At 43.1% G+C, this 24222-nt stretch overlaps 1 protein-coding gene across 1 annotated transcript in view; it reads left to right on the top strand.

Moving 5' to 3' along the window:
• LOC140194021 (uncharacterized) overlaps positions 1 to 23148 on the top strand; it is a 101765-nt gene extending 78617 nt beyond the window's left edge. Inside the window, exons 13-17 of the mRNA XM_072251344.1 lie at positions 8706 to 8816; positions 14372 to 14452; positions 15387 to 16338; positions 18783 to 18963; positions 23071 to 23148. Of these exons, the coding sequence (XP_072107445.1) occupies positions 8706 to 8816; positions 14372 to 14452; positions 15387 to 16338; positions 18783 to 18963; positions 23071 to 23074 (1329 nt within the window). The 3' untranslated portion in view covers positions 23075 to 23148. The remainder of the gene's footprint in view (positions 1 to 8705; positions 8817 to 14371; positions 14453 to 15386; positions 16339 to 18782; positions 18964 to 23070) is intronic.
• Positions 23149 to 24222: the final 1074 nt, after the last annotated feature.

Here is a 24222-nt window from a genome sequence, read left to right as displayed (position 1 = left end):
GCGATGGCCGTAGCTGCACTCTCCACTCTCATCCGCATCAAATCCCCCAGGAGATCGAAGAAGCGCCAGATCGTTTAGTCGGCTCAAAAATACATCCTTAAAAGGGAAACCACAGGCTGCAGTTAATCGCAGTTCAGAAGAACTACAGTTAAAAGAAGAATAATATCTTGTGAGCTGTCTGCAAGATGTTGCCTTTGGGCACTGGCACCATCTTGCCAGGAGAGAGGAAAGATTTAAGGGAGCTCTGAAGGGTGCAGGTTTTCACACATAGGGTCAAAGTCAAGTTTATTAACATCTGCACAAGTACAGTATGTGTAAACACAGATGTACTGAAAAACACACTTGCAGCAGCATCACAGGTGCATAGCTTCATAAAAGCAGCATTTGCAAGAGAAATATTAAAATAAATTATGCACAATTTTTACAGGAAAGAACACAACTTGAACAAAAAATTTACTTAGTAAAGGTAGTAATTAGTGTTATGCTGGCTGGTTCAGGACCAAGTGGTTGAAGGGAAGTAGATGTTCCTGAGCTTGGTGGTGTGGGACTTCAGGGTTCTGTACCTCTCTCTCTAGTCCTGCTGAAGGGTCTTGGCCCGAAACGTCAACTCTACTCTTTTCCATGGAGCAGCCTGGCCCTGCTGAGTTCCTCCAACATTTTGTATGTGTTGCTTGGATTTCCAGCATCTGCAGATTTTCTCTTGTTTCTGTACCTCCTGTCTATTCCTACTATTGTTTATTTTATTCATCACATGTTCTCATCAACTTCCCCAATCTCCTGCCACCTAATTGTCCCACTTACCCACACACTAGGGGTAATATACAGCAGACACTTAACTTACAAATTCATTTGGCTTTGGGGGTGCGTAGGACCTTCAGCAACCAGGACACGACAGCTGCTTGTTATATCATCAGGAAGGAGATACAGGAATCTGAGGACATACACTGAATGATTCAGAAACAATTTCTTTCCCTCTGCCATCATATTTCTGAACGATCCATGAACCTATGAATACTACCTCATTATTTTTGCAATATTTATTTTGTAATTTATAGTAAGTGTACATATTGCACTGTATTGCTACTGCAAAACGCCAAATTCCTCAACCAATGTACAGTAAGTAATGGCAAACCTGATTCTGTTTCTGATATGTAGTATGATATAATCATCATCCACAACAATCTAAAATATATTTTAAAAATTTATATATATATCTTTTACAAGAAAGAACACAATTAAAATAAAAAGACAATGTCTATTTTAGTGCAAATTTCTGAAAATGGTTACAGTTTCAAATATTGCAGAATATTGGTAGCTCGGGTTGGCTATTTGGAAATTTGGTTGATCACCAGGCTTGGGAAAATGTTTCCAGACATTTCGTCTGTAATTGAGAAGCCATCATCTGTGCACAGTTGAGGGTGTTGTTGTTGTTGTTGTTCTTCTTCTTCTTCTATTTCCGGCTATTTAGACGCATCTAGGCGTATTACAGCCCTCCGCAGGATGTATAATTAATTATAGAACTTCAAGGAACTCAAATTCTCGAATACAATCTAGTCTCACGTATAAACTGAATAATAGATTTTTCAATCAGATGTTGACTCTCTTGATGGCCAAACAAAGATTTAATAGAAAACCAAAATAAATTTAAGCCAGAAAGCCTCCTGAACAACATGCTTCTTTCAATTTTGTATCAATTACAGCTCAGCAAAACATGCTGGACTGTCTCTGGACTACCACAGTCACATAATCCAGTAGGATGTTTTCCTATTATCTTTAAGTAATAATTTAGCCCACAATGCCCCAACCTAAGTCTTGTAAATTTCACCATATCTCTACGACTTAAAAGGTAACAGTCTGTGACCTTTTTAACTAGTGCGTGACTAGAAAAATAATGCCTGCCCCTTAATTTATTTTTCCAATCCTCCTGCCACTTCTTCTCTATACCTTTTTTAATCCTGCTTTTCAATTCTGCTGTGCTTAGGGGAACTCTAATTTCTACTTGCTGCTCTGTAAGGAAGACTTTGCAATGCCATCCACAATTTCATTTCCCTCCACCCCAGCATGCCCAGGTATCCATGAAAATCTAACTGCACAACCCATCTTCCCTACTCTAAACAATACTAAGAAAATCTCAATAACTATGTCAGGACGAGCTTTTGATTTACTCCCTTTTATAGACTCTAAGGCAGCAGCAGAATCCGAACAGATGATAACCCTACGTGATCGAGAGTCTTCTATCCACCATATGGCCCAGAGGATTGCTAATAATTCTGTTGCAAAGACAGAAACACCATCTGAAACCCAGTGACCAATCTTGACTCCAAGTTGAGGCACATACATCCCAAATCCTGCCCTACTGCTCTCTGGGTCCACTGAGCCATCAGTAAAAATCTTCAGATAAGATCCCCATTTATTATTTAAATATTCATTTGTGATCAACGCTGATGAAATTGCACTGCTTCCTTGAAGCTGAAAAGGGAGGAATAGGTCTACTTCTGATTCTGGAAAGAGCCAAAAAGGGACAGGTGGCAAGCAAATTTGGTCAACTATGTCTTCCTCAGTCAGTTTCAATTTCACAGCCCAGTTATTAACCAAATCTAAATCTTTTAATTTTACTTTGGCGCTCTGACTTCCCCTGCAAAAGGACACTTTGATGGACAGCTGTGATTGAATCCATTTAGTTTTACCCAATACTGCAGGCCCAACTGAATCCGTCTTAAATGTAGAGACACTTCTCCCATCTCCACACATAATGCCAGGACTGATGTTGTTCTAAAAGCTGTACAACAGAGTCTAAGTGCTTTGGACTGCACAGTGCCTAGTTTTCCAAGCACTGCCGTAGCAGTGGAACCATAAGCAATACAACCATAATCTATAACTGATCTAATCATAGCTGGATATATTAAGTACATAGTTTCCCGCCCTGCTCCCCAGTCGCATCCAGCAATACTTCTCATAACACTTAAAACTTTCTCACACTTTCCAGTTGTTTTATCTATATGAACCCTCCAAGTAAGTCTTTCATCAAACCAGACACCTAAAAACTTGAATACCTGGACTCTTTCTAGTGGAGAATCATATAGACACAATTCACAATCAGGAATCTTTCTTCTAAAGCCAAAAATCAGGTATCTGGACCAGAAGCAGAAATCCTGAAACTCCATTTATTAGCTCAGTTTTCAACTGATCTTAAAGCCTTTTGTACCTGCCTTAATATATACTTGATGTTTCTTCCTCTTTTCCAGATTGCATCATCGTCTGCAAACAATGATTTGCCAAATCCTGTCCCTACCTGATCAAAGATATCATTTATCATGACATTAAAAAGAACTAGACTAATGACACTTCCTTGAGGGGTACCATTGCCTATTTTAACTGACTTGGAGCTTGTTCCGCCTATTCTTACTTGAATTGCCCTTTCCTTAAGGAAATCCTTGATCCAATTAAACATTCTACTCTAATTCCCGCGTCATAGAGTTTAATTAACAAGCCATCCTTCCGTAGTGAGTCATATGCTCTTTCAATATCTAGAAATACACTTACCTATTTTCTCTATTTTGAAATGCTTTTTTAATATCATGATCTAAAAGGGCAACAGATTCCATTGTTGATCTTCCAGTTCTCAAACTATTTTGATCGGCAGCAAAATGTCCCTTACTCTCCAAAAAATAAACGTCTTTTGGTGACCACTTGTTCCATAGTTTTACAAAGCACTGATGTTAAAGCTATAGGCCGATACAAACTAGAACTAGACGTGTCCTTACCTGGCTTTAAAACTGGAACTACCACCGCATGCTTCCATTCTACTGGTAATTTTCCTTCTTTCCACACTGAATTAAACAATGCTAGAATTTCTTTTAATACAGAGTCATCTAAATGCTTAAGCAATTCATAACTCAGTCCATCCCTACCAGGAGAAGTGTTTGAAGCTGATTGAACAGCTTCCTGCTATTCCTGAAGGGAGAAAAACAAATTTATGGAGCTGTTATCATCCAAACTCCTGTCCAATTTCCAACTTTCCTTTAACATAATTTCCTTTCTCAAATCACCTAATTCTCCAGAACTGTGTAACGCTTAGATGACCTCTACAAACATATCAGCCTTTTCCTTATTGGTTACAGCTTCAATATCCCCTTCCAGCGAAGCTGGGATAGATGGTTTCCTGTATATCCCTGACATTCTGTGAATGATCGTCCATAGATGCTTTATAGGTGTCTCAGGGCCCAGGGTTCCACAAAATCTTCTCCAGCTATCCCTCTTTACATTTTTAATTACCCTCCTTGCTACTGCTCTTTCCTTTTTATACTCCATAACATTATCTCACTCTGGGTACTTTCTTAATTTCTTGTAAGCTCTATTTCTGTTTCTTACTGCTATATCACAATTTCTATTCCACCAGGGAACTAATGCTCGAGCCCTAAGTACATTCTGTAGCGGAATAGTCAACTGAGCAACTTTATGAATTATAGAACAGAGGGATTCATTCCAATCATCAATGGAGCCCTCGCTATTAATCTCTTCTATTACATCCACAGCTTTCTCCTGGTACTCATCCCAATGGGCCAAAGAAAAATTATACCTAGCAGACCTCTCCTCAACTTCTACTATCAAATTTCTACCAAATCTACATAATATAGGATAGAGATCACTTCCTAGTGTGTATCTGTCCATAACATCCCATTCCCCAACCCTAGCTAAGTTTGAGGAAGTGATAGATAAGTCTAAGTGACTACAAGTATTCTTTACAATATTAAATCTTGTAGGCCTTCTGTCATTTAGCAGTACCATGTTGTATTTATCTAGAAACTCCTCTACTACCGCTCCATTACTATCTTTACTTTCACTACCTCATATAGGATTATGGGCATTGAAATCTCCAACCCAGATTACTGGGGATTTTACCTTATTCATAATTTCATCCAAATCTGATAACATCATATTACCTGGATTATAAAAGTTAATCAAAGTTATTTGACCACGAGAGCTCCAAACCTCCACAGCCACAATTTCAAGGTTAGATTTAAAATCAAGTCTTCTAAACTGGAGTCCTGCTTTTATGAAAGTTGCACACCCTCCATCAGATTTACCTGTTCTGTCAGCTCTCAAACTATCATATCCAGGGATCACAAAATCTAAATGAGGCTTTAACCATGTCTCCTGTATACAGATCAAATCAGGCTTGTTTTTAAAAGTTCGAACAAATCTTTTTAATTCTGGACCATTTGCAGATAAACTTCTTGCATTATATTGTAATATTTAAAACATCCAAATACTAGTTATTGGCCTCTTCATCCACATAAAGTTCCTCCGTACTCTCTGATCCTGACAACTGGGAAGTATTCAGTGATTGTTTGTCTGTCATATACTCATGTAATTTTTCGGGTGAAATATGTTTTATATCAAGGAATCTCTCTGCAGCTCCAACAACTACTTTTATCATATCCGACCTCTTGGCTATAGTTTTAGCTCTGACCAGTACATCAACAACAAACGCCAAAAAAGACTCTTCAGTCATCAACAACATGCCTGAAGGAACCGTAGTTGGAGAACTCAGAATGTGCTGACTCCCCCTCGTTCCAATCTTTTCTTGACTTATCCTTTGCTCTCTATCAACTTTCTTTACTGTTTCAGCATATGATGTTTTCTGTTGGATACTAACATTCTGAATCTGCTTTGCCTTACTGAAATACATCCTCTGAACACTGTTGTATGGTCCCCTCCACAGTTACTGCATTTAGGCACCGCTGCCTTACATGCTTTAATATCATGATCCTCTCCACATTTCATACCTCGACATGAACCAGCAACATGTCCAAATCTCTGGCAATTATAATGTATTCTCTAACTTGATAAGACATGCACCCAAGAAGAACATCACCTGCAAAAACCAGAAGAACATGGGAATTCCAATTACCACCTTCTCTCGATTTTAATCGTTTGGCTTCAATCACTCGACCACCTTTAATATTGTCCAAAATTTCTTTTTCAGTCATGCCAGACCAAATACCATACACTACCCCCTTAACTCCCTTCCTTTCTTTCAGAGTAATACACTCCACTTTCACAACCAATTTTCCCACCATTTTAGCACTGTTTTATTGGTCAATATCTTTGCAACAAATTTTCAGCAATCCATTAGACAAAATCTTGGCCTGGAATCCTTTACCTATTTGGTTCTCTAATGCTGCCACTTTCAAAGGATTAAGGGCTCTAAATCCTCCTTCTCCTTCCTTCTGACCTTTAATTTTATACAGAACTATAAATTCCTCCAATTCACCGATTTTCCTCAATTTGTTGTCCCCCGTTACTTCAGGTTTTTCACTTGATGCACCCCTTTTTGGGCTACCCTTACTTCTGGAGTATTCCACAGTCTCCCACCCTCCCCCTTCAATCTTAACCCCCCCCCCTTTCCCTTTTGCAGCCATAGGCTACAAACTAACCCTTTCCAAACTACTAGGCTCCTCCACGCCAAAATCCCCACCCACTCAATCAACAGCCCCAACTGCCAGCCGAGGGTGTTGTTTCCTCAGAATGCTGGCTTATATAATCCTCTGGGGTCCAAATGGATGTTGATTAGATGTTGTGATCTGGTTGGCTGGTTCAAAACACTGTGAACAATTTAGCAGTAGAAGATTCTGGTTGGCTAGCTTTGAGGGAGGTCCATTGGAAGTGTTGGCTTTGCTGGCCAGATCCTGAGATTACTGGCAATTCATTGATCGTTGACATCATTGTTTCTCTTTTCTCCATGGGGGTTTCTGGAAGCATGGTTCTCTACAGAGGGAGCCATCAATAAACCCACATCGATATAGATCCAGTATATGAACCCAGGGATCAGCCAGATTTCCAAAGTGATCACAGTGTTGCTAAACCGAAAGGCAGTGATAATAATTCTGGTCCTGATGGGGAAAGAAACCAGAAGCCCACATGGTCAGCGGTGGGAATCAAAACCTGACTGGTGATGGCTGGCACTGTGAAGTGTTGTGCTAACTGTTATGCTACCTTGCTGCCTTTAGGTGCAGGATTAGGATGTCTGACCAGTCGAGCCTGCTCCGCTATTCAATAAGATCATGCCTGATCTGGCTGTGGGCTCAGCTCCACCTATACCTACCTTTTCCTCATAACCTTTAATTCCCCTGTTATTCAGACATTTATCTAACTGTGTTTTAACTACATTTAATGAGATAGCCTCTACAACTTCTTTGGGCAGAGAATTCCACAGATTCACTACTCTGAGAAAAGACGTTTCTCCTCATCTCTGTCTTAAATCTTTTTCCCTGAATCATGAGGGTGGTGAGTCTGTGGAATTCATTGCCACAGAGAGCAGTGGAAGCCAAGTCATTGGATACATTTAACAGTAGAGGTTAATTAGTAAGGGCCTCTCTGGGATGTGGAAGGAATCTGGAGCACCCTGGGGAAAAAGTCACACAGTCACAGAGAGAATGTGCAAACTCCAAACTGCCAGTTTGAGACATCGGGACTGGACCCAGGTCTCTGGCAGTTGTGAGGGAGCAGTTCCAACCCCTTCACCACAGTGAGCAAACCCTGCTTCTCACATTCCAATAATGACAACATTGCAAAAGGCATCTGCTTTGGAAGGTTCTGAAGGGAGAGGATGGTGCTACATGAAGGGCATTCTGCCTAGAGTCAGTGACAGTGGTTTTCTACAGGGATCCATTCTGGGGCCCCTGCTCTTTGTGAATTTTATCAATGACTGATGAGGAAGGAGGAGGATGGATTCGTAAATTTGCAAATGACACAAAGGTGGATGGAGTTGTGGATAGTATAGAAGGTTGTCGTAGGTTACAATGGGACACTGACAGGATGCAGAGCTGGGCTGAGAAATGGCAGATGGAGTTCAACTTGCACAAGTGTGAAGTGATTCACTTTGGAAGGTCAAATTGGAAGGCAAAGTGCAGGCTTAAAGGCAGGATTCTTAGCAGTGTGGAGGAACAGGGATTTTGGGGTCCAAGTCCAAGATCTCTCTAAGATGCAGAGCAAATTGATAGGATTGTAAAGAAGGCATATGGTATGTTGGCCTTCGTTAGTCGGGAGATAGAGTCCAAGAGCCCTGAAGTAATGTTACAGCTCTATTAAGATCATTGTTAGACCACACTTGGAGTAATGTGTTCAGTTCTGGAAGCTTCTTCATAGGAAGGATGTGGAAGCTTTAGAGAGGGTGCAGGGGAGATTTGTCAGGATGCTGCCTGGATTAGAGGGTATGTCATGGGAAAAGGGTCTTATGAGGATGGGTTGAGTGAGCTCGGGCTTTTCTCTTTGGAGCGAAGGAGGATGAGAGGTGACTTAATAAAGATGTATGAGATGATAAGAGGCGTAGATAAAGTGGACAGCCAGCAGGGGTGAAATGGCTAATACAAGGTATTTTAACTTTAAGGTGTGTGGAGGAAGGTACAGGGGGGTGTCAGGGTAGGTTTCTTACACAGAGAGTGGTGGATGCGTGAAATGCACTGCCAGGGATGGTGATAGAGGCAGATACATAGACATAGACTAGTTGGAACGGCTGTCATACATACATTAGGGGTATTTAAGAGACTCTTAGATGAGCACATGGATGTTAGAAAAATGGAAGGCTATGTGCGACAAAAGTATTAGATTTATCTTGGAGTAGTTTTAAAAAATCGGCACAACGTTGTGGGGAAAAGAGCCTGTAAAGTTCTATGTTCTTAAGTTGTGCTTTTCCCTTGTAGCTGGAGAGGTCAGAGTGCCGGTGGGTATTCCTGAAGGAGCAGCTGGAAGCAATGAAAGGAGCCTTTCAGCTGGAGACAAAGAAGCTGGATACAGTGGAGGCAAGGCTGAAGGTAGGTACACTGAGAAACTAGGCTCACCTGTACTCCAAACTTCTATCAACTAGAGCTCTTGGCACTTTGGGAGGAGACCAAACAGATGAAATAAGATCAGAGTCGTAGAGCACAGAAAAAAGCCCTTCAGCCCATCTAGTCCATGCCAAACTGTTATTCTGCCTAGTCCCATCAACGCCTGAACCATAACCCTCCCATGCATATACTTATGCAAACTTCTCTTAAATGTTGCAGTTCACTACCTCTGCTGGCAGCTCATTCCACCTCTTGAGTGAAGGAGTTCCCCCTCACGTTTCCCTTAAATATGGCCTCTAATTTTGGTCTCATCCTACCTCAATGGAAAAAGCCTGCTTGCACTTACCCTATCTTTACTCGTCATAATTTTGTATACTTCTGTCAAATCTCCCCCCATTCCCCTAGGCTCCAGAGAATAAAGTCCAAGCTTATTCCTACCTTTCCCTATAACTCAGTTCCTCAAGTCCTGGCAACATCTGTGTAAATTTTCTCTGCATTCTTTCAATCTTATTAATATCTTTCCTGTAGGTAGGTGACCAGAACTGCACACATTACTAAAATTCGGGCTCACCAACATTCTATACAACTTCAACATAACATCGCAACTCCTGTACTCAATACTCTAATTTATGAAGGCCACTGTGGCCAAAGCTTTGTTTATGATCCTATCTGTGACACCACTTTTGAGAAATTATTGATCTGTATTCCCAGATCGCTTTGTTCTGCCTCACTCCTCACTGCCACTGTGCAAGTCCTCCATAAGTTTGTCCTCCAAAAGTGCAAGACTTCACTCTTGTCTGCATTAAATCCCATCCACCAGTTTTCAATTCTTCCAGCTGGTCCTGATTCTGCTGCAAGCTTTGACAGCCTTCCTCGTTGTCCACTATGCTCCTAGTCTTGGTGTTGTCCACAAATCTGTTAATCCAATTTGCCACATTATCATCCAGATCATTGGCATGGATGACAAACAACAATGGATCCGGTACTGTACCAGTCCCTGCAGAGTATAAATCTCTAATATCCAGCGTGTAAGTGACTAACCCTGACTGAATTCTAATTGACTTATTACACTTTTTCAAGAATGTTAGAGTGAGCAGAAGAGACATAGCTACATGGCACGCAATATGGCTAAGCAGTGTATATCAATATATACACAGTGTGGTTAAACATGATGCATAGAAACAGATATACAGCTGTATACAGAACATGCTGAAACACAATGTATGCAAACACACCTACATTCAGTGGTCACATTGTTAGATATGCCTGCTCGTTAACGTAAATATTTAATCAGCCAATCATGTGGCAGCAACTCAATGCATTAAACAATGCAGATGTGGTCAAGAGGTTCATTTGTTGTTCAGACCAAACATCAGAATGGGAAAGAAATGTGGTCCAAGTGACTTTGACCGTGGTATAATTGTTTGTGCCAGATGGGGTGGTTTGAGTATCTCAGAAACTCCTTGGATTTTGATGTACACCAGTCTCTACAGTTTAGAGAGAATGGTGTGAAAAAGTCCAGCGAGCAGCTGTTCTCCAGGCTAAAACACCTTGTTAGTCAGATCAGAAGAGAATAGCCAGACTGGCTCAAGCTGACGGAAAGGCTACAGTAACTCAATTAACCACGTTTTACAAACGTGGTGTGCAGGAGAACATCTCTGAGCACACAACACATTGAACCTTGAAGTGGATGGGCTACAGCAGCAGAAGACCAGGAACGTACACGGGTACCTAACTGAGTATATAGTGTTTATACACAGTGTGGCTGAGAAGTGTATATATACACATGTATACAAAACTGTATGTATACGATATGTTCAGCTACTTTGAAAGGTTGTGGAATGCACTGAAATAAGGTCCTGTTTTCAACCTGGATTAGAGTATTCACCAGAAAGAGCGGTTGGACAAACTTGCATTGTTTTCTCTGGAACATCAAAGGCTGAGAAACAAATCAGGGTTATCATCACTGATTTGTTCATCATGAAATGTGTTGCTTTGCGGTAGCAGTACAGTGCAAAGTCATAAAATTACTATAAATTACAAAATAAATGAGTAGTGCAATAAAAATGAATAACGAGGTAGTGTTCATGGATTCATGAGCAATTGAGAAATCTGATGGCTGAGGGGAACCGTTCAATGTGGATCTTCACGTTCCTGTACCTCCTCCCCGATGTTGGTAACGAAGTGAGATCCAATGGTAGTTTATAAATTGATAGGAGGGAGTTTCCTTCATGTCAGATACTAGAGGGCATGGATTCAAGGGGAGAGGGAGAAAGTTTAAAGGAGATGTGCAGGGCATGGTTTTTACATGGAGGGATTGGTGCCTGGAATGGGCTGCCAGGGATAGTGATGGAAAGGATGTTTCCATTACTGGGAAAGATGTCCTTTTAGAACAGGGATGATGAGGAATTTCTTTAGCCAGATGATGGTGAATTTGTGGAATTCATTGCCGGAGACAGCTGTAAAGGCCAAGTCGTTGGGTGTATTTAACGTAGAGGTTAATATATTTTTGATTAGTAAGGGCATCAAAGGTTACAGGAAGAAGACAGGAGGATGGGATTGGGAGGGAAGATACATCCGTTATAATGGAATGGCCTAATACTGCTCCTATGATCTTTTGGTCTTATAGTGGGAGCCGGTACAAGAATGGTTTTGAAGAGGCATTCAGACAGACACATGAATATACAGGGAATGAAGGGATATGGATTATATGGAAATAGAAAAGATTTAGATTAATTTGGCACAGGTATTGTGGGCTGAAGGGACTGTTAAGTTCTATATACACAGGATAGCTAAACACTATGTATACATGTACGCTGGATATAAATGCTCAGTGTGATGAAATGAAAACAGGTACACGTATGCAAGAGTGTACAGTACTGTGCAAGTCTTGGGCACATATACAGTCCTTATAAATAGTATTCATACCCCCCCCCCGGATGTTTTTGTGGTTTATTGTTTTACAACATTGAATCACAGTGGATATAATTGGGCTTTTTTGACATTGATTGATATAAAAGACTCTTCTATGTCAAAGTATAAACAAATTTCTACAAATTGGTCTGAATTTATTACAATTATTAAACACAAAATAATTGCATAATGACTGACCCCTTCAAGTCAGCACTTAGTAGCTGCACCTTAGCTAGCTGTTACAGCCTTGAGTCTGTGTGAATCAGTCTCTATTGGCTTTGCACATCTGGTCACTGCAATTTTTCCCCATTCTTCTTCACAAAACTGCTCAAGCTCTGTCAGATTGCATGGGGATCGTGAGTGAACAGCCCTTTTCAAGTCCAGCCACAGATCCTCAATTGGTTTGAGGTCTGGACCCTGACTTGGCCACTCTAGGACATTAACTTTGTTGTTTTTAAGCCATTCCTGTGTAGCTTTGGCTTTAAGCTTGGGGTCATTGTCTTGCTGGAGAATAAACCTTCTCCCAATTCGTAGTTCTCTTGCAGACTGCATCAGATTTTCCTCCATGATTTCCCTGTGTTTTGCTACATTGATTTTACCCTCTACCTTCACAAGCCTTCCAGGGCCTGCTGCAGTGAAGCATCCCCACAGCATGATGCAGCCACCACCGTGCTTCACAGTAGGCATGGCGTGTTTGTGATGATGTGCAGTGTTTGGCTTACGCCAAACATAGTGCTTAGTCTTGTGGCCAGAAAGCTCAATTTTGGTTTCATCAGACTGTAGAACCTTTTTCCAGCTGATTTCAGAATCTCCCACATGCCTTCTAGCAAACTCTAGCCGAGATTTCCTGTGAGTTTTTTCACAGTGGCTTTCTCTTTGCCATTCTTCCATAAAGCTGTAACTGGTGAAGCACCCAGGCAACAGTTGTTGTGTGCACAGTCTCTCCCATCTCAGCCACTGAAGCTTGTGACTCCTCCAGAGTTGTCATAGGTCTCTTGGTGGCCTCCCTCACTAGTCCCCTTCTTGCATGGTCACTCAGATTTTGAGGATGGCCTGCTCAAGGCAGATTTATAGCTGTCCCATATTCTTTCCATTTCTTGATGATTAACTTAGCTGTACTCCAAGGGATATTCAGTGACTTGGAAATTTTCCTGGATCCACCTCCTGACCTGTGCTTTTCAATAGCCTTTTTGCGGAGTTGTTTGGAATGTTCTTTTGTCTTTATGGTGTACGTTTGTAGTTTTTGCCAGGATACTGACTCACCAGCAGTTGGACCTTCCAGATACAGATGTATTTTTACTACAATCAATTGAAACACCTTGACTGCACACGGTGATCTCCATTTAACTAATTATATGACTTTAAAAACCAATTGGCTGCACCAGTGATTAAAGGGGGGGGGGTCAATACTTAAGCGATCATTTATTTTGTGTTTTATATTTGTAATTAATTTAGATCACTTTGTAGAGATGTGTTTTCATTTAGACATGAAAAAGTCATTTTCTGTTGATCAGGGTCAAAAAAGCCAAATTAAATCCACTGTGATTCAATGTAGTAACACAATAAAACATGAAAACTTTGGGGTGGGGGGTGAATACTTTTTATAGGCACTGTACATATTGCTTGGATGCCTAATACTTCTGCACACTACTGTAGTAATTTTATGTATTGCACTATACTGTTGCCACAGAAAAAACAAATTTCATGACGTATGTGAGTGATGATAAACCTGATTCTGATATGGGTGTCTGTTGTACACTGAGAGTGGGAATAGGACAGGGAGAGGGGAATTATGATTACGAAAAGGGGAGGGAGCAGGAAGCACCAGACAGAAATTTTGTAATGATCAATAAACCAATTGTTTGGAATCAAAATGACTTTGGCAGGGCTGGGTTTGCCTGCAACAGCACCACCTATCTGTCCCAGCACACCTTCTCTGCCACTTGCCCCAGATCTCGCCCACGGCACTCTACCCCTGCCACTCACAGCATCCTTTGCTGCCACCAGATTTACAAACTCACTCTCTGCTCCACATTGACAAATATTTATATATTATAAATGCAATTCTCTTAAGATCACATGGTCACAAAGTGTATAAACTATAGGCCCTTTGGCCCATTGTGTTCATACTGAGCATCAATCACCTATTTATTAACCCTACACTGATGCCACTTTATTCTTACCGCACATTTCCATCAACTAATAACCACAGATTCTAACCCTCACTCACAAATTGGGGGGCAATTAACCAAAAGCAACACCACAAAATGCTGGAGGAGCTCAGCAGGCCAGGCAGCATCTACGGAAAAGAGTAAACAGTCGATGTTTCAAGCCGAGACCCTTCATCAGGTTTTTCTTGTGTTTGTGGGTAATTACCCCAGTTTATATGGAAAACCCCTATATACAGTATGTGTGCCTATGAGTTTTGTACTGTACTATACTGAATACAATGGTATGTCAACCCACATGCAGTATTAACCTGTACTATCTCATGGACAGTATCCATTAGCAATTTATCCACTGTTTTTAGTGTCTGCAGCACAGATGTCACATAGTACTGTGTCTCATGTGTTCTCTGCCCTGGACCTTTAGACACGTGAAACTAAGAATCGTATCTTGTCTTCTAGGAAGAGATAGATGCTCTGAAACATAAATCGTGCCAGGACGACAAGAAAATCAAAGACCTCGCAGCAGCAGTTAAAGAGAAGGTCCAGTCTGACCAAGTTTCTTTCCTGTTACGTCCAGGGGTTGTTAGGGCTTCTGACCCAGAAGGAGAGCTGGGATCAATGTTGGCTTATGTTCCCTTCCGTGGGTGGTGGTAGAGGCAGATACCATAAGTCCATAATACATTAGGGGCATTTAAGAATTTTTAGATAAGCACATAGCTGATAAAAAAGTGAGCTTTGGCACCTTACAATTGCTAAGGACGTGATAAATATCTGATTTGAGTAATCATATATGTTCATATAGCGTAACCGAGCAGGCTCAAAGGGCCAAGTAGCATCATAGAGCATTACAGCACATAAACAAGCTCTTCATTTCATAAGTCCATGTCGACCTGGTCTTCTGCCTAGTCCCATCTACCTGCACCTACAACATAGCCTCTCATCCGTTCCCCCATTCAAACTTCTCTTAAATGTTACAATCCAGTCCCCATCCACTTACACTAGCAGCTCATTCCACGCCCTCACCACCCTCTGAGTGAAGAGGTTCCACTCAGATTCCCCTTAAAGCATTTCACCTTTCACCCTTAACCCATGACCTCTAGTTCTCATCTCACCCAACCTCAGTGGAAAAATCCTGTTTGCATTTACCCCTCATAATTTTGTATAAATCTATCAAATCTCCCCTCATTCTCCTGTGCTCCAGAGAATAATCTATTCAACCTTCCCCTATAACGCAGGTCCTCAAACCCCGGCAACATTCTTGTAAGTTTTCTCCGCACTCTTTCAATCTTCTTGATTTCTTTCCTGTAGGTAGGTGATCAGAACCGTACACAATACTCCAGATTCAGCCTTATACAACTTTAAGATAACATCCCAACTCCTGTATTCCTGTTGTTATTTCTGACCACCTGTGTGCTCTGGGATATTTATTGTAGACAGCATAAGGTAACATCTCTTTGTCATTTGCTTCAATAAGGATGTTACTTCTGAACAGCTAAAGCTGGTGCAACGACAGAAGTCTCCGGTGAATGTCAAGGAGGGTGTGCAGCTCCCGAAGCAGCTGGAGGACAGATGCCAGCAGTCCGAGACCCCGTGTGGAGAGTGGCCGCACTCCCCAGGCCCACAGGCAGATGGCCAGGGATCGCGACCCACCTCGGGGCTGGCAGCCACCTGCAGTCGGTGTCTGGACCACCGGGCCTGCGGTGACCGGCAGGTAGATTGCCAGGCGGTGCCGCAGGGGCACAGTGGTGAGGACAACTGGTCCTGCTCGCAAGGTGAAGGACGCGGTCTCCCAGCGCGACATCCGCACCGGGAACCAGGGGGCTTGAAGAGACACCAGCCACACAACCAACAGGAGAAGGTCCCCGCATGGCAGGAGCCCTTGCTGGACAGGGCAGTGCATGATCCCGAGCAAGAGCAGCGAGCGGGTGAGGACTTGCGCCGAGAGGGCCGTCGCTGGGAGAGCTCAGCAGAACCTGACACCACACCACCTTCTTCCAACCAAACCGACCAGGGCCAGTCCGCAGCCCATCTCCAAAGAAGCGAGCGGGATTCCCACTCTGGGAGACCCTTCGACCGACGGCAGCGGAATCCCCATCAGTGCTGCGGCGAAGACCAGGGCTGGGACCCAGGCGGAGGATGGGGCCAGGGGTGTCACGGCTGCCGGAGACCTGGCCATGGGCACGCCCGTGCGGTAGAAGAGCAGCCAGCCCGAGGCACTGAGGCGAGGGAGAGGGGCCGGCCAGTGCCCCACACCTGCCGGCGAGCCCGGCCAAAGGTGTCCGGGGATCACCTCCTGAGGCTGAGCGTCAGGCTGGGAGAGCAACCCGCCGCTGTGCCGTGGGGTGGACCGGAGGAGCCGCCAACCAGGGCACGCCACAAGAAGCGTGTGTCGCACCGCTTGGCAGCGAAGAGGCACCTCTGCTCAGGTACAGCCGCCCCCCGAGCACCTAGTCAGCACAATGGGCAGAGCTGTTCCCAGCTCACCCTGGTTTAATCCTGCCCTCTTGTGCCGTCTGACTGCATGGAGTTTGCAAACTCTCCCTCTGGGTTTACCTCCTGAGTCCTCTGGTTCCCTCACACATTCCAAAGACACATGGGTCAGTAGGTTACTTTTGCCCCAGTTTGTGAATGAAGGTTAAAATCTGGGGGTGGAAGTTGAAGGAAATATACGGTAAGAATAAAATGGAATCACTGTAAATGGGTGATTGATGCTCAGTATGAACACAATGGGCCGAAAGGCCTGTTTCCACCCTCCACGACCATGTGATCTTCAAGGGATTGCATTTATGATCAGCCTTTAATGGAGAAAAATGAGAGAAATTTAATATCTATCAAGAACTTGACTTAGAGATAATCAGTGAAAATTAAAAAGCTGCAGGTGCTGGAAGTCTGAGGCAAAAACCAGTGGTGCTAATCTCCACAGGAAGTCTAATCTGAAGGCTAAAGAGAGAGGGAATGTCATTGTTTCTTCCATTGGTAACGGCACAGGATTGTGAGTACAGACCTGTACACCTTCCAAACCCATCTCTGCTATATCTGTACCATCTGGAAATTGCAGCACAGTACAGGCCATTCAGATCTCAATGTTGTGCCAACCTTTTAACCTCTCTACGATCGATCTAACCCTTCCCTCCCACATAGCCCTCCATTTTTCTATCATCCATGTACCTATCTAAGGGTTTTGGAAATGTCCCTTTTGTATCTGTCTCTACCACCATGCCAGAAGTGCATTCCATGCACTCACCACTCTCTCTGTAAAAACCTTACCTCTGACATCCCCCTATACTTCCCTCCAATCACCTTAAAATTTTGACCCCTTGTGTTTGCCATTCCACCCCGGGAAAACGTCTCTGGCTGTCCACTCAATCCGTGCCTTTTATCATCTACTCTACATCTCCTCTGTACCTTCTACAAGATGCCTGCAACAACTCACCATGCATGGCTGTACGATCAGCGCAACCTGTTTCACCTCGTGGTCTCCATAAGCACACGAGATATAGGAGGGTAATTAGGCTATTTGGCCTGTCAAATGGTGACAGGATGAGGAGATAAGCACATGGAGTCATAGAGGCATACAGCAAGAAAGCAGGCCTCATCTAAGCTAGTCCCATTTGCCCAGATTTGGCCCATATCCTTCTAAACCTTTCCTATCACTGTATCACGCACCAACATTAGGTACCTGGCATATATGAAACTTCCTGCTGGTATGGAGAAATCCCTGATTTAACTAGTAGAAATAAATTATGCCAGAAATATGGCATGAGGTAGAAAGAGTTTCCACAGAATATAGCAGAGTTTACAGAGGGTGGGTCTTGTGGAATAGATAATCAAAAACAAAGAGACTGAGTTGATTTAAAGAACTATTTTGCAAGACTTACCATTGTTGAGGATATAAGTAACATCCCAGAAATAGGTGTAAATATGGAGAATGGATAGAAGCCTCAGAATAACAGGACACCCCTTTAAATCTCAGATGTGGAGGAATATTGTAAAGCTGCAACATACTTCCTGATGCTTTGAACTTAGTACCTTCAATTAATAAAGGCAAGCATGCATTCAGTGTCCACTTTCTTAGGTGCACTTGTTCTTCTGCTCAATAATGCAAATATCTAATCAGCCAATCATGTGGCAGCAACTCGATGCTTAAAAGCATGCAGACATGGTCAAGAGGTTGAGTTGTTGTTCAGACCGAACATCAGAATGGGGGAAAACATGTGATCTAAGTGACTTCGACTGTGGAATGATTGTTGGTGCCAGACGGGGTGATTTAAGTATCTCACAGTCTGCTGGGGTTTTCACAACAGTCTCTAATTTATAGAGAGTGATGCTAAAGACAAACAAAAAAAATCCAGTGTGCAGCCAATCTGTGGGCAGAAACACCTTGTTAATGAGAGTGGTCAGACGAGAATGGCCAGGCTGGCTCAAGCTGACATGAAGGTGACAGTAACTCAAATAATGACGTGTTACAACAGTGGTGTGCAGAAGAGCATCTCCAAGCACACAACATGTTGAACCTTGAAGTGGATGGGTTACAGCAGCAGAAGACCACAAACATACACTCAGTGGCCACTTTATTAGATGCAGGGGTACTTAATAAAGTGGTCACTGAGTGTACAGATATATCATGCTGAATCTTTGCCTATCTACACCATCCGGAAAGTCAACAATCCTTTTGTCAACTGCAAATTTACTAATGCACTCATCCACATTTTCATCCAGATCTTAAATAGCAGAGGTCCCTGTATGGATTCCTGCAGAACAGCTCTGGTCACAGACCTCCAGCCAGAGTAAGATCTATTGACCAGTATCTTCTGATTTGTGAGATTTTGGCTGCCTACTCCCAACTCATCTTCTTTTCATTATTTCGCAGAACATGATTTTGTAACAGACTCACTTAACACTAAGCTCCACAAAGAACGGAGGGCAGAGTTTGTTCTGACCTCTCAGGATCTATCAAAAGAGACCACTGCGAAGAAGAAGCAGCTGGCTCAACTACTGCAGATGGTGGCAAATCACACCTCCCATCTTCTCAAGGGAAACATGCTGGAAAAGTAAGTAGATGCTCTTTTCTTGTTTTTGCTTCTTTAGGTGAGATAGTAGAGTATGATTATCAGTTCCTGATTGCAGAACCAATACCAGGACCTCAGCACAGTGAAGCTCCCTCTGTACTGTGCCATTACACACTCGCTGTGTTAGACACAGGGTGAAGCTCCCTCTGTACTATCCCATCACACACTCCCAGGGGTCAGGCACTAAGGGGCACTGAGTGAAGTTCCCTCTGCACTGTCCCTTCACACACTCCCAGGGTCAGGCACTGAGTGAAGTTCCCTCTGCACTGTCCCTTCACACACTCCCAGGGTCAGGCACTGAGTGAAGTTCCCTCTGCACTGTCCCATCACACACTCCCAGGGTCAGGCACTGAGTGAAGTTACCTCTGCACTGTCCCATCATGTACTCACAGACAGGGTGAAACTCCCTCTACACTGTCCCATCACATGCACCTGGGATCAGATGCAGAGTAAAGCTTCCTCTATACTGTCCTATCATTCACTCCCAGGATCAGGTACAAGGTGAAGCTCCCTTTACACTGTCCTATCATACACTTCCAGGGTCAGACACAGCATGAATCTCCCTCTACACTGTGCTATCACACACTCATGGGATGAGACAGAGTGAAGCTCCCTCCACACTAGGGGCATGGCTGAACTCGTTTATCTCTCCCAAAACCTTGAAAAAGGGTCTCCAATTAATCCCACTCTCCCTACACCCTTTTGAATTTCTCCATTCTGAATGTCCCAATCCCTGTTTCTACTGCACTTTCTGGTAGCAACTTCTCCAAGACTCTAGTTTACAGCTTACTAGCAACTAGCAACACGATATATCGGAAGGATAGGCAGGTAAGCAGAGGGGGAGGTGTGGCTTTATTGGTAAGAAATGATATTAAATCATTAGAAAGAGGTGATATAGGATCGGAAGGTGCAGAATCTTTATGGGTTGAGCTACGAAATTGGAGGGGTAAAAGGACCCTGATGGCAGTTATTTATAGGCCTCCAAACAGCTGCAGTGATGTGGACTACAAATTACAACAGGAAATAGAAAAGGCTTGTCAGAAGGGCAGTGTTATGATAATTGTGGGGGATTTTAACATGCGAGTGGATTGGGAAAATCAGGTCGGCACTGGATCTCAAGAGAGAGAATTTGTAGAATGCCTGCGAGATGGCTTTTTAGAACAGCTTGTTGTTGAACCCACTAGGGGATCGGCTGTACTGGATTGGGTATTGTGTAATGAACCGGAGGTGATTAGAGAGACTGAGGTGAAGGAACCCTTAGGAGACAGTGATCATAACATGATTGAGTTCACTGTGACATTTGAAAAAGAGAAGCGGAAGTATGATGTGTCGGTATTTCAGTGGAGTAAAGGAAATTACAGTGGCATGAGAGAGGAACTGGCCAAAGTTGACTGGAAAGGGACGCTGGCGGGAAAGACGGCAGAGCAGCAGTGGCTGGAGTTTATGTGAGAAGTGAGGAAGGTGCAAGACAGGTATATTCCAAAAAAGAAGAAATTTTCGAATGGAAAAAGGATGCAACCATCGTTGACAAGAGAAGTCAAAGCCAAAGTTAAAGCAAAGGAGAGTGCATACAAGGAAGCAAAAATTAGTGGGAAAACAGAAGATTGGGAAGTTTTTAAAAGCTTACAAAAGGAAGCTAAGAAGGTCATTAAGAGGGAAAAGATTAACTATGAAAGGAAGTTAGCAAATAATATCAAGGAGGATACTAAAAGCTTTTTCAAGTATATAAAGAGTAAAAGACAGGTGAGAGTAGATATAGGACCGATAGAAAATGATGCTGAAGAAATTGTAATGGGAGATCAGGAGATGGCAGAGGAACTGAACAAGTATTTTGCATCAGTCTTCACTGAGGAAGGCATCAGCAGTATACCGGACATTCAAGGATGGCAGGGAAGAGAAGTGGGCGCAGTCACAATTATGACAGAGAAAGTACTCAGGAAGCTGAATAGTCTAAAGGTAGATAAATCTCCCGGACCAGATGGAATGCACCCTCGTGTTCTGAAGGAAGTAGCTGTGGAGATTGCAGAGGCATTAGCGATGATCTTTCAAAAGTCGATAGATTCTGGCATGGTTCCGGAAGACTGGAAGATTGCAAATGTCACTCCGCTATTTAAGAAGGGGGCAAGGAAGCAAAAAGGAAATTATAGACCTGTTAGCTTGACATCGGTGGTTAGGAAGTTGTTGGAGTCGATTGTCAAGGATGAGGTTACAGAGTACCTGGAGGCATATGACAAGATAGGCAGAACTCAGCCTGGATTCCTTAAAGGAAAATCCTGCCTGACAAACCTATTACAATTTTTTGAGGAAATTACCAGTAGGCTAGACAAGGGAGATGCAGTGGATGTTGTATATTTGGATTTTCAGAAGGCCTTTGACAAGGTGCCACACATGAGGCTACTTAACAAGGTAAGAGCCCATGGAATTACGAGAAAGTTACAAACGTGGATAGGGTGTTGGCTGATTGGCAAGAAACAGAGAGTGGGAATAAAGGGATCCTATTCTGGTTGGCTGCCGGTTACCAGTGGTGTTCCACAGGGGTCCATGTTGGGGCCACTTCTTTTTACATTGTACATCAACGATTTGGATTATGGAATAGATGGCTTTGTGGCTAAGTTTGCTGACGATACAAAGATAGATGGAGGGGCCGGTAGTGCTGAGGAAACAGAGAGTGCAGAGAGACTTGGATAAATTGTAAGAATGGGCAAAGAAGTGGCAAATGAAATACAATGTTGGGAAGTGTATGGTTATGCACTTTGGCAGAAGAAATAAATGGGCCGACTATTATTTAAATGGGGAAAGAATTCAAAGTTCTGAGGTGCAACGGGACTTGGGAGTCCTCATACAGGATATCCTTAAGGTTAACCTCCAGGTTGAGTCGGTGGTGAAGAAGGCGAATGCAATGTCGGCATTCATTTCTAGAGGAATAGAGTACAGGAGCAGGGGTGTGATGTTGAGACTTTATAAGCTGCTGGTGAGACCTCACTTGGAGTACTGTGGGCAGTTTTGGTCTCTTTATTTAAGAAAGGATGTGCTGACATTGGAAAGGGTACAGAGAAGATTCACTAGCATGGTTCCGGGAATGAGAGGGTTAACATATGAAGAATGGTTGTCCGCTCTTGGACTGTATTCCTTGGAGTTTAGAAGAATGAGGGGAGACCTCATAGAAACATTTCCAATGTTGAAAGGCATGGACAGCGTGGATGTGGCAAAGTTGTTTCCCATGATGGGGGAGTCTAGTACGAGAGGGCAGGACTTAAGGATTGAAGGGCGCCCATTCAGAACAGAGATGTGAAGGAATTTTTTTAGTCAGAGGGTGGTGAATCTATGGAATTTGTTGCCAGGGGCAGCAGTGGAGGCCAAGTCATTGGGTGTATTTAAGGCAGAGATTGATAGGTATCTGAGTAGCCAGGGCATCAAAGGTTATGGTGAGAAGGCGGGGGAGTGGGACTAAATGGGAGAATGGATCAGCTCATGATAAAATGGCGGAGCAGACTTCTGCTCCTTTGTCTTATGGTCTTATGGTCTAACTTCTCATTTTCCCACCTGCTTCTCTGTGCCAATTAATTCAGTCAATCCCCTTGATGCCTGAATCTGTCTACCTACCACACAGCTCTCAGAGAAAGTTTAGAATTTAGTGACATGGAATGAATTAATCGTCACACAGAATGAAATCGTAAGACATGGGAGCAGCAATAAGACATTTGGCCCATCAAGTCTGCTCCACCATCCAATTGTGGCTGATATATAATCCCTCTTAGCCCCATTCTCCTGGCTTCTCCCTGTTATATTTAACACCCTTATTAGTCAGAAACCTACCAACCTACACTTTAAATATACCCAGTGACTTGGCCTCCACAGCCGTCTGTGGCAATGAATTCCACAGATTCACCACCCTCTGGCTAAAGAAATTCCTCCTCATCTTTGTTCTAAAGGGACATTCTTCTGTTCTGAGCCTGTGTGCTCTGGTCATAGATTCTCCCACAATAGGAAACATCCTGACCACATCCATTCTACCTAGGCCTTTCCAGGGGGACGATTCTATTCCATGTAAATTCATTACATTGATGGATCCTCTTCTTTCCTAAGCAGCTAAGAGTTCCTGCTGCCAGGAAGCAATGAGAATATTCCAGGACAACGTGAAGCACAAACTCGTTATAGATCTTTTACAGAGGGATGGAGTTGTTGAACGTCACACCAGCTAGGATTCCAGAACCTTTCTTCTCTTATACAGCTACACAGAGTGATATTAAAATGTTTACCTTCATCGTGAGGTGGCTTCCTTTCACCGACTCTCGCGCAGGGGGTTCACGTTATAGGTGGCTGTGTGAAGAGGTTTGAGGTCTGAGAGCCTCTTGACACAATTGGTGGAAAGGTGACTTTTCACCAGAGGAGCATCCTAAAATTTAAAACAGGGACGCGGAAAAATTTCTTCAGCCAGAGGGTGGTGAATTTGTGGAATTTATTACCACAGGCAGCTCTGGATACCAGGTCACTGGGAGTATTTAAGGTCGAGCTTGATAGGTTCCTGATTGGACATGGCATCAATGGTTATGGAGAGAAGGCCTGGGAGTGGGACAAAGGAGGGGAAAAAAGGATCAGCCTGATTCTGCTCCTATACCTTATGGCCTTATGGTCTCTAAATTTGGAATGAAAGAATAATGTGTTCTGGCCGAGTCTTGAGTGGGGTTGAGAATGTGCCGCAGGGATCGGTGCTGGGTCCTTTGTTGTTTGTCACCTGTATCAATGATCTGAATGATAATGTGGTTAACTGTATCAGCAAATTTGTAGATGACACCATGATTAGGGGTGTAGTGGACAGTGAGGAAGGCTATCACGGCTTGCAGAGGGATCTGCATCAGCTAAAAAAAATGGGTGAAAAATGGCAGACGAAATTTGATGCAGACAAGTGCGAGGTTTTGCCCTTCGGTAGGATCAACCAGAAGGGTCTTGCACAGTGAATGGTAGATCACTGAGGAGTGTGGTAGAACAAAGGGATCTGGGAATACAGGTCCATAATCCATTTAATGTGGTGTCACAGGTAGATAGGACCGGAAAGAAAGCTTTTGGCACATTGGCCTTCATAAATCAGTGGATACTGGAGATGGGATGTTATGTTGAAGTTATAAAAGATATTGGTGAGGCCTAATTTGGAGTATTGTGTGCAGATTTAGTCACCTACCTACAGGAAATATGTAACCAAGGTTGAAAGGGTGCAGATAAAATTTACAAAGATGTTGCTGA

This window comes from Mobula birostris, chromosome 1, assembly GCF_030028105.1.
Source record: "Mobula birostris isolate sMobBir1 chromosome 1, sMobBir1.hap1, whole genome shotgun sequence".
NCBI classification, from domain to species: Eukaryota; Metazoa; Chordata; class Chondrichthyes; order Myliobatiformes; family Myliobatidae; genus Mobula; species Mobula birostris.
This window is presented reverse-complemented; position numbering and strand designations above follow the sequence as displayed.